The sequence below is a fragment of the Carya illinoinensis genome, chromosome 13 (genome assembly GCF_018687715.1).
Source record: "Carya illinoinensis cultivar Pawnee chromosome 13, C.illinoinensisPawnee_v1, whole genome shotgun sequence".
Taxonomy (NCBI): domain Eukaryota; kingdom Viridiplantae; phylum Streptophyta; class Magnoliopsida; order Fagales; family Juglandaceae; genus Carya; species Carya illinoinensis.
This window is the reverse complement of record NC_056764.1, coordinates 34517794-34529169: the sequence shown is the minus strand read 5'-3', so window position 1 is coordinate 34529169 and position 11376 is coordinate 34517794. Positions and strand designations below refer to the sequence as shown.

At 35.2% G+C, this 11376-nt stretch overlaps 1 protein-coding gene across 1 annotated transcript; it reads right to left on the bottom strand.

Moving 5' to 3' along the window:
- Nucleotides 1–873: 873 nt before the first annotated feature.
- Nucleotides 874–5988, bottom strand: LOC122291709 (YTH domain-containing protein ECT4). The gene is made up of 9 exons (XM_043099600.1): nt 5775–5988; nt 4892–4968; nt 4404–4563; nt 4164–4237; nt 3394–3984; nt 2408–2989; nt 2100–2312; nt 1837–1983; nt 874–1645 (listed from the first exon to the last, which is right to left on the bottom strand). The coding sequence occupies exons 1-9, from the start codon at nt 5800–5802 to the stop codon at nt 1397–1399; spliced, it is 2121 nt and encodes a 706-aa protein (XP_042955534.1). The 5' UTR covers nt 5803–5988; the 3' UTR covers nt 874–1396.
- Nucleotides 5989–11376: the final 5388 nt, after the last annotated feature.

Here is an 11376-nt window from a genome sequence, read left to right as displayed (position 1 = left end):
TCACCATCCATCTTAAAAGACGTGAAATAATGTTTTAAAAAGTCAAAATTATGAAACATTAGAACAAGTTTGGATTTTTTTCTATGAATTGTTATGAGTTCTAATGGCGATATAAATTTTGTAAGGTTAACTTAATATGTGTTTTGATATTAAGACGAATTTAAATATATTTATGAGAAGTTTAAAAAAATTATGAGTCTCACATTTAAAAATATGTTAAGTTGAAAAAAATTATAAATCTCATACATAATAAAGTTTTGAATTAAAATAAATATAATAATTTAAAAATCAAGTATTTAAATATTAAATTTAACTTAAAATTAAATTGAAGTGAATCTAAATTTGGCCTAAAAAGATATTCACACAACCAGGTTGGTTGTTTAGTTTTTAATGCCCAATAATTTTTTTAGCTGGATAATATGTCCACGTCAGATTGTTTATTGAAAAAATAGTTAAATATAAAGCCCAAGTCTTTGTAGTTTACCGTACACCAGTTATGAATAATGAATTTCTAGTTTCTAGTTTAGGGTTTCGGAAACAAGAAAATACCCTTAATTGAAGTCTATGCAGACTAGTATAGATATTATTTTCCTTATGCGAAGAGTCCAGAAGAGAGTAGAAGGGTTTTGCTGTTCATTATCTCCATACATTACATATCATTTTTTTTTTATTTTAATCATTTTTTATTTTATTTGTATTAAATTAATAAAATTCTTATATTCATCATCTATATACTACACATTTAATAAGAAAAAAATAAATAAAAATTACGTAGTTCGTGAAAATGATGAATATGACTTTTCCTTAAAAGAGAGAGAGAGAGAGCAACAACAACAACAACTAAACTTTGGAAGTTAAAAACAAAAGCGAAAATACTTCTTGAACTCCCAACTATATTGTAATATTTTCCCACTTGATTCTAGCTCTCTTACAAATGCAAATGCAAAGTTGCTCTGCAGCAAGTAGCTCTAGATTTTACAAGACAGGAAATACCCAAGAAGAAAAAAAGAAAACACAAAAATAAAATAAAATAAAACACCAAAATATGGATATAAAAGCCACTGAAACAAGAAACCCTAAGCCCAAAATCCTAGAGAATCAGAACCTGTTAGGAGCTAGCCACTTTTAGAATAGACCCAAAGAAAGACCAGGGTTCACAACGATTAAATTAAACCTACCCTGCCTTTGCCATGCTTGAAAAATCTAAAGATAACATTCCATCCCTCAACAGAAGATACTCTTTCAGGCACGAGCAAGAAGCATCCAACACGGCGGTCCAACAAATAGGTAGAATTAGCCAGTAGCTAGTTCAACATCACATAAAATCAACAACCTCCGGCAAAATTCCTTGTTAGAAATCCCAGTGCACATGGACCACCGTTCTGCAAGGCAGAGGCTAGCAACCATTTGCAACACCATTTGCTAGAATTCTATTCTCTGGCACCATACCCTGCTTAGCACCGTTAGTCATATCTCCTGTCTCCACAGCTGAACCGTTCCCCAACAGTTTTGGATCCTCTTCTTTAGTCTCATCAGAAAGGATAGGCTCCTTGATCAAATCTGAGGCAGCCTCCAGCAAGTTCTGGGTATTCAGCTCACCATTCGCCCTTTCTATCCTCTCATCAGAGTGCTTTCCTTCCCAAACCTGAAATTCACAAAGATCAACGGTACACAAAAATATTTAAGCTCACATGGCAAATATATAGTTTACAAAATCTTGTGAAGAATAATTTGAGAACTGATATAAAAGGTAAGAAAAAGAAATTCATCCATGCTACAAAAGGCCTACAAATGAGCATATGGCAAAAAAGATGGGGGGCAAGGGCTCAGTCTTGCCTGTTTTGGAAAATGCGGTTGCTTAGCCTTCTTCTCTTGAATTGTCTTCTGGCGGGCCTCATAAAATGCAAAATCATCTAAAATACATGTTTTGCTGGAATGCTCCTTGAATACTTTAATCATTTTCAGCCCTGGCTCTAACTTAACCTACACACAACCAAGTGTTAGAATTTTTTTTTTTTGACAAGTAAATCAGGTGTTAGCAATTAAGAAAGGGAAAACAAAGAACACCAGGAAAATACAAAAGCCAAAAGTACAATTACCTCCTGAGTGTCCCTACTATTAGTGACAGGTTTGTTCTCGTTGTTCTCGAGGGTGATGTGCTTCAACAAACTGTTAGGAACATCCTTCACAATGTGCCACTTAACAGGGAAGCAGCCATTCCACTTGTCTTGTTGCCAGTACTCCACGCTCTTCTCAAAATCAACAGCTCCTACCATCTCCGCAAGGCCAACAAACTGGCCACTGGTATTTACCTAGACAAGAATAGAGAAAAAAAAAAAACATTTAGGAGCAAGTAATACATGAAAATAAATTTTAGATCTGCAAATTCTTGCGGCTAGATTCTCACCGAGAAGAAAAGAAAAACAGGGCAAACACCAGATTTATCCTGAGCTTCCTGGTATGCTGCATGAAGCTTCTTGTTGCCATTTTGTGTGCTGGCCCAAACACTATACTTGATGCTCTTATGGACATCATCCTCACTGTATGACTTTATAACAAAAAATTTTGCCTCAGTATACTCCTCAGGGAAATCTGGTCTGTTGTATTGTTCACGGTCTGGAACTACAATCATCTTATCCTTCTCCTCATCAATTGTAGCATTTATTGGGTCATTCAGCACCTTAGTTGCCAAGGCATTGGGTGCAAAAGTCTTGTGGTTTTTTGAAACCTTAAATCTAGGCCCTTTGTTCAATTCATTCAAACCATCAGAGTTCTCATTACCGTAACCAAAACGTCCTCTGGGTTTCTGCTTACCGTCAAACATCAACCATGGCCGTCCATTTGCTCGTGTATCATATCCATGAGTACCAAATCCCATGCCAGATCTGACAGGATTTCCATACTGGCCATATAACTTTGGCGTGTACGCCCTACCCATAAACCCAGGAGCTGCATTCATGCCAGTCATCGGTCTTGGATGGTGCAAACCCTGTTGAATCAGAAGAAATAATGCTTCAATAGAAAGTTCAATGAGGTGCAAACAGGAAGCTACAAAAAAATAAAAAACCGTAGGACACCCCTTTTAAAAGCAGCACTAAATTCAACAAGTCAGTTAAACGCTATTTAATCAATTATTTCATTCAACTTTCAACAGAGCTGGAGCTTGGAATGAACCGAAAGGCTGAGCTGCTCAACCAACAAAAGAATTCCAACAAGATATTTTCCTTTATCCTATTAGTGTATACTTTGTCTCAACTATGACCATAGCTTCAACCAACCAGCAAGAAACCTAGTTGATGTCTCAGCCAGTCTTTTAAAAAACCATACAACGCCTGTTTAATTAAAATATAAACCTTTAAGCATCAAATGAAATAATGTGTGAGTCATGCATACAATATAATTACTATTTGGACGAAAGTTCTGATTCCTCGAAGATGGAAGATTATTGCCATTTGAAATTGGAGAAGAGATCGTAGTGCTAGTCACAGGCCGATGATGCCCATCTGAAAGTAGTGGACCATCTAACCATGGGAAGGGAGACCTTAACACATCAAAACTAAATCTTCCATCCTGATAATTGGAGTTAGGACCTGAAAGAGCACCAGATCCGTATGAACGACCAGAAACAAATGAATTCTGATGAGCTGGCTTTAAGGGAGTGGAAACATAATTTCCCTTGACAGCACCGCCATTTACAACCCCATTAGAATTCCCATTAGCTGCATCCACAGGCAAAGGCTTTTGATCAGCAGCTGCAGAGGTAGAAATGTCATTTTGAGGGGCAGCTGCACTTGGAGTGTAAGGCCCACTGGTTGGATTCAGTGGCTGGAAGAATGGATACTGGTAGTGTTGAGGCTGAGGCCCATATAACTGACCATCATTACCCATAGTTGGAACTGGGGAACCTGCAGGTGAATATGGACCATATGGTGCATATCCATAACCGTGGTGATACATCAGAGACCCGTTATCCCCATAAACTCCCTGAAAAAAGAAACAGTTACATCATTACATAAGCTTATAATGTATCAGAATCATTTGTGTACATGACTAAAAAGCATATGCAAACATATCAAGAATTTATAATAACAAAATAAAAATTTCACTTAATACCAAGGTTATAGAGAGAAAATAATATCATCGCTGTGAAAGCACAAACTTACAGAAGTCATCTCAACTCCATCAGGATTCAGATATCTTGAGTAGTCATCCCACTCATTACCCGTCCCATCATAGCCTAAAAAATAAATTCAGGTAAACACAAGACTTTAACCTTCCAACATTAAGGAAAGAAATCCAGCAGCAGACGACATGTCATCCAGACAATAATGTTTGAATGGGGGAAAAACAGAAAAAGTTTAATCTTCCAACAGATAAAATCCCAAGTTCCCGTATCAACTTACTTCCATAGAAATAGGCAGCAGGTGGATAACCATTAGGTACATAACACACGGATGGATCCATGAAATCAGGTAGTAATGGAGTCACGGACCGCTCAAATGATGGGATCTGACCGTTTGTAGCATTGGCAGAATCAACAGACCCATATTGATTGGATGAAGGCTGCATAAAAGAATAATCAATTTTAAGCCACACAAATAGCAGTAAAACCAGAGGAATTTACCTAGTAATGATTTTTAATTGAAACTCAATCAATCAAAATAGATGTTTCGCCGTGTTGTTTGACAGATTCTATCCCATTTTCAGTTATTCATAGACAATAAATATTTTTGCATTTGAAAATCATAATACTTCATTTTCTTTAGTAGTTCCTGAACGAGTAGGTTGCCTAATTTCTATCAGAAGAATGAGGAACTCAATCCAATCGGCACAAACCAATAGAATATAGGATGCACTTAACCAGCCAATCAAAGATCAGACAGCAAGTTACCTTCTTGGTGGGCTCAGGAATTTCCAAGGCCTTGGTTTGAGGATCTAGCGACAATTTCTGTAGTAAATCTGTAGCTTCTGTTAAAAAAATAAGTGAAGGAAACGCATATTTCTGGAGACTAAATACAAATGTTGAATGAAATATCAGTATATAATCCATCTTTCAAAATTCCAAATCAACGAAGCATACGGAAATAATTGTTTCTGTGGCACGAGTCTAATTTATGTTCATCAATGATCGCAGCATGGCAGATGGCATACGTTCAATCACATAATTTCGTAAGAAATCTCAAATCTTTGCTCAAACTATTCAAAGTAGAATTGCATACCAAACAACCAAATTTGAATTGAGAAAATCCAAATCTTTGCAGATAAATTGAAACAAAGTACATATATCTAAGATGCACGTCCTTCATCAACATAATAACCAAAACTACAGACCCGTCTCAGGAACTTTCGATTCAATCAACAATTCAGCAAGAACATCAACAAATTGAAATACACAATTTTCAAAAACTTAGAAAGCAACAAACCCCAATAAATCACTAAAGGGCAATCTGAGCACAGATTGAAAGAAAGCTTCACCTATAAATACGCAAACTCAAATCACAAAAAACAAAGATCTTCACTCGATATCCGTACTAGACAAAACATCACATAAAATAAAAACCCTAATGGAAACTAACCAAAACCATAAAAACTAGATCCTAATAGAACGCCAAAAACACACATCTCCCACGGATCTATATTCATATAGCTCGAACAGAAACCAATAAAATCAGCAACAAAGACTCCGTGGGATCGAAACTCAAGTCAGGTATAAGCAGATCAAGGAAAACCAAGAAACCAAAGCAGACCCAGACAAAGAAAGCGATTAAGGATACGATCCGCAGGAGGAGCAACGGTAGCCATGACCGGAATTAGTGGATAGATCTTCTTCAGACGGGTAAAACCCTAAAACCCAATAGTATTTAGGGGGGTTTTAGAGAACGAAGACAGATGGAGGAACCCTCGTAGAGAGAGAGAGAGACGGGGCGGGTCTTGCACACGCTCACACACAGCCGCCAAGGGTTTGGGTTTTGGGAGAAAGGGTTTTGTTCATCCAAAAGCGGTGATTCAAATAGCACCACGGCTCCCTTTTCACACAGATCTTGCATTACCCGCGGGTGAGCTTCTGAGATCATAGTTTGTCTCCCAATCGACCGGGCTTACACGTGGCGGGAATTTATTGGGAGTATATACTAAGGGTTCTTCTGATTTTCGGTGGAAGTGAAATTCATTGGTCGGTTAGATGGTTTGGTGCAAGTCAAGGGGGGCGCTTCTCAAGTCTTATTGCCAATCTAGAGTCGTGCCCTTTGAGCACAGGTTGGAAAACCTAATTTTCCTTGGAACCTTAAATGAAAAATTGAAAACCTAATTGCAGGGACCTGTTCTCATCCAGTTTACTATTATTTCAAAATATTTTTGATAAACCCAAAATCGTTTTAAATAAATTATTATCATCTTAAAAAATAATATTTACTTTAAAATATAATTGTGAAAATAGTTGTATTTAAAAGTCCTTTATATTATATAGCAGCCTTGATCAATGGTTTGAATCCTATATTGAATGCCGTAACGGTCATAGTACTGAAATGAAATATTCGATATCAGGATAATTTTGTGTACTGTTTTGAGATAGTCGATATATGAATAAATTATATATATAAATTATATTCTAAAATAATAGTTTATATATGAATAAATGATACATAAATACATATATATAAATTATAAATAGTCTGGTCTGAATTGAGAGTCAAAAAATGAGCTTGTAGTTTGAAGAAATGAAAAAAAAAAGTAAATTCCGAAATATTGGCTAGTACAGGCTTAGATATTAGCTGGTATTTAGACCGATACGAAACAAGTATAATACCTATTTTGAACCAGTGGCTGGTACGGTATATACCGGTAGATACGATACGATACTTAAAACACTTACCTTGATACTTTTCTTCAGATTTTCATTATTAAAATTTGAATTTTACAAATTAAATTATATTACGTGAATAATTTGTGGTATAAAGATCATCAAATAACGGTACTCTTTTCTATCTCTATTATAGCATAAACCACCAAATTACTATGGACTGCCTTGATCATCGTTTCATCGCAATGTCAAAAAAGTTGAAGAGTATTTTAGGTTTTGTTTGGTTTTACAGATTATTTCATCTCAATATCAAAACACCATTTAAATATAAATATTTTTCAATTTTAACTTTTTAAATTTTTTATATAATTATTACCTAATCATTACAATTTTCCAAACTTACAAACAAAACACAACAAAAAATTCAATTTTTTCAAATATAAAAATAAAAATAATATTAAAAAATTATATTCTAACAATATTTTAACTTCATAATATTTTTATTAACTTTTTTTTCTCTTTTTTCAAAATTTTATAAAATATTTCTATTTAAATAATTTTATTATTATTCACAAATTATCTCGTTACTATATATATATAGTGTGTGTGATGCAAGGATGATGAGGAGAATTAATAACTCTCATATTTGTGTAGGAGGAGACTGACGACGTTGGTGACGCGAAGCTTAATGGTGTTGGACGCCGGTTGAGGAGTTGTCTCCAATCTTCGCTAGATTGGTTAAGATTTGGGGTTAATGAGGGAATGGTTTATGGCAGTGGAGGGTTTAAAAGAGGATTTCTGCTTTGAGATCGGTCGGAACAGGTGAATTTGCATCCGGAAGACGGAATTAGAGGGGTTTATTAAAATTATAGTGTTTTAACTTGCAACCTATTTTCTTTTCTTCTTTTTTTAATTTGGGTACATTAAAACTTTTGGCAATGGTTCATTTAAAATTGACAAGCTTCTGGCTTTTATGTTCTACATTCAAAATATTGTTACAAAATTTAGTAAACATTCATTCATTCATATATATATCGATGGGAAACTCAAAGAAATCAGGCTTGAATGTTAAATCTCAAAGTGAACCAAAGCTTGTGAATCACAAATCTCTGTGAAACCATGCCCGGGATGTCTGCTTGGGGACATAGAGGGCCTTATTTAGGATCAATGAACCCATCTGGCCGATCCATATACATTTCTTCATTCAGATGTCCTCACAAAAATACATTTGGCCAGAGACGTCAAAGTGGACTGCTATAGCAAGAATAACTCAGATTGTGGTTGACTTTATGACTGGACTGAGTGTGTCTATGTAATCCAAGCTGTACTCCTGCTGAAAACCCTTTGCTACTAGTCTAACCTTGAACCTTTCGATGAAGCAATTTGAATTTTATCCCACTTTTTTTTTTTTTTTTTTTTTATCACATGTATGTCCATAGATCGAGGACAAAAGGACCAACCTTTTGCAATGCTTTGAATTCCTCAGCCACGGCAACTGACCATTCAGGAAACTTTATAGCTTGGTTAAAAGAGGGTAGTGGAAAGGCATAGCCGTGGCAGCTTGCATGGCACAGAGTGGGTAGTTGCTAGTTAATAGAATAGTGAAGTTGGTACCACGAAAGCGTTTAACAAATTTGGGAATGAGTAGATGCCAGCCTTGATCATTGATGCCCATATAATGATAAGATTATGGAAAGATGATAGAGTTCAAAATATAAAATTTAAATTTTTTAAAACTGATGTATACAATTACTAGAGTGTTTAAACTTCAAATCCATTATCTGATATATGTTGGAGATGCTTGAATTATGAGTAGGGGCAGTGGCGACAATGGAAGAGGAAGCTAACTCATCATCTGCTCTTAGCTGTAGGAACTGGTGCATACAATTCACTAACACATCATGATACACTGCCACTTTTGATTCTAGGGGTGGGCATCGTGTGAGGTGGAATTTTTAGTAGGAAATATTGTCAATGACATGCCCTCATCATGCGTCGGTGTTGCCTCCCTCGCCAAATTCACACATCGAAGCATTCCAAGTCGTTAGAAATAGTACCTTTCTCAGTTTTGTTTTCTACCTTCTTACTTTGAACCATTTTTATCCATCTTCTTTGGTCTCCAGTACTCTTTAGCTCCTCCCTTGTAATGATCTTCGAGATCTGAGGTACATTTGGGTAATGAAGCACTACTTGTGCAAGTCAAAGGAAAGGGGAGTGTAGTAGAAGATAGGAAGGAAGAAGCAAATATGTTCACAATATTTTGTTTGTAAATGTATCTGAAGGAAAACAAATCCGTACGTAGGTTGTTAGGAAGATTACTGAAATGACTACTCATTTATGACATGATAATTAAAGAAATCAGAATGTTGTGATTAAAATGCAGGAGAACAGAAACTTTCCCAACACAGATCGATCTGTTATGATTCTAAAAAGTAGTAGATCGGAGATGCTACTGACTGTGGCATAAGGGATCGATTTTGTCATTTCCATTAGAATCTTCTTCGCTAAAGGATGATGCCACTGCATGGTACATGCAAACAAGACATATATATTCTAAAAAAAACAAAAATCAAGAAACTGGATTGGGAATCTAGAAATTAATAAAGAGCTAGCTAAAAAATTAGAGATAAGAATGTAGTTGGTGATGGTGTTAATTTTGAACCTATGAAAAATCTGAAATAAATGAAGATGAATGGGTTGATTTGTTAGAAAATGGGACAACATAAAAGGCAAGACACTGATCATCAGCTCATGAGCTGCAAACCTACAAGTTATGAGTCAAATCTTTGTTGTTGAGAGGTTTATAATTAAGGACTAAAGTCTGTCTGCAGATGGAGGGAGGCACGTGATCTTTACCTAATTCCAAGTTGAAGCACAACTTGACATCATCCAATTACCTTTCTACATATTATATCGATCCTACACGAACTTCCTTAATTTTTAGGATATATATGTACGGGGTCTGGCCAACGTCATCATGTAAGCTAGATAGCTAGCATGGTATATCATGTATTTATAGAAACAAAAATTGTATGTACAGTTAGTTTTTTATATTTTTTTTATGTATTCTATTAATATGATTGGTTGAATATTAAAAAAAATTAATACAATTAATTACATTAATAAAATATATAAAAATGACTGTATATAATATTACTCTTATAAAAATTATTAGTCATTACTGTCAAAAAAAAATTAACATGACGGTGGATGTGGCCGGCCAGCTAGCTTTCTTCCATCCATTTCATCTGTACGTGCTCACGATCATGACCTCCAGGGTTTTGTACTCAAAAGTCAAAACAAAGATAAGGCGGAGAGAATATACGATATATCCTTTGAGTTTGGACCCACCGGACCATTCATCACTAAAACATTTCCATTCTCTTTACAAGTTAGAATAATATATCCCGGCTTGCTCTGGTCATGCCTTTTAGAAGAATGACAATCTCGAGCCCGGCCATAAGGTGGGACAAATAGCTAATCTTTCCATTATATATGTTTCCAATTTAGTCTTTTGTGTACATATGAGCCATATACGCAAGTCACTGACATGTGGACCAACATATATATGTATATAGTCCTTACTCTGGCTAGCAAGCTAAGGCATGCTTTGATCAAAAAGAAAAATCTTGAATTCGTAACATTTTTGTAGTACTGTCAGAAATGCTATATATTGTCGTCCATCACTGAACCATGTGTCCCTGGCCATTGTTTTCACTGATAGTGGAAGTACCGATAACTCATTAATTAAGGCTGTGACTTTGAGTCTCTCTAGGTGATAAACATTTCCCTTCTTATTTGTTGCAGATGATCCGATTGCTGACATAAGTTTCAAGTTTAACAAAACATACTTGTAGGCATATGCAAAAGGCTCCGGATCGGATCCGTCTGAAATATCCGATTGGGTATGCCCAAAAAAATGGGATTGATTGGGTAAAGCAACATGATTCTTGTTGGGTTTTTATAGCATGTTATCGTTGCGGCAACCTGAGTTGATGATTCGATTCTACGATGCTTTGTTATGATTTTGTTTAGTTTTATAGATTATCTCATCTCAACATTTAAATACTATTAGAATACAAATACTTATCAATTTTAACTTTTCAATTTTTTCATTTAATTATTATAATTTTTTCAAAATTACAAATAAATAACAAAAGATAATTCAATTTTTTCAAATCTTAAAATAAAAATTATATTCTAATAATATACGTAATCCATTTACAATTACAATGAATCATTATTGGAGAAGCACCGAAATAGAAAGTTTGTTCGATAGTCGCTCGAATTCTAACTTGAGCGAAGATTAGACAGAGAGTTTACTTAAGTCTCGCTTGACAGTGGGCTCGAGTAAAGGCTACGGAAAGAATTCGCTCGACAGTAGACTCGAGCAAAGACCAGAAAGAGAGTTCGCTCGATACACACTCGACATACCGCTAGAGCAAATGTTGCAGAAAAGTGAAAATTAAAGTTTTCGTCATATGATCCTATAAACATAATTATTTTGTATGGTATGAATGTTTTAAACAGCGAAAAATTATTTAAAAAATATATATTGTGATTCTTAACATAATAAA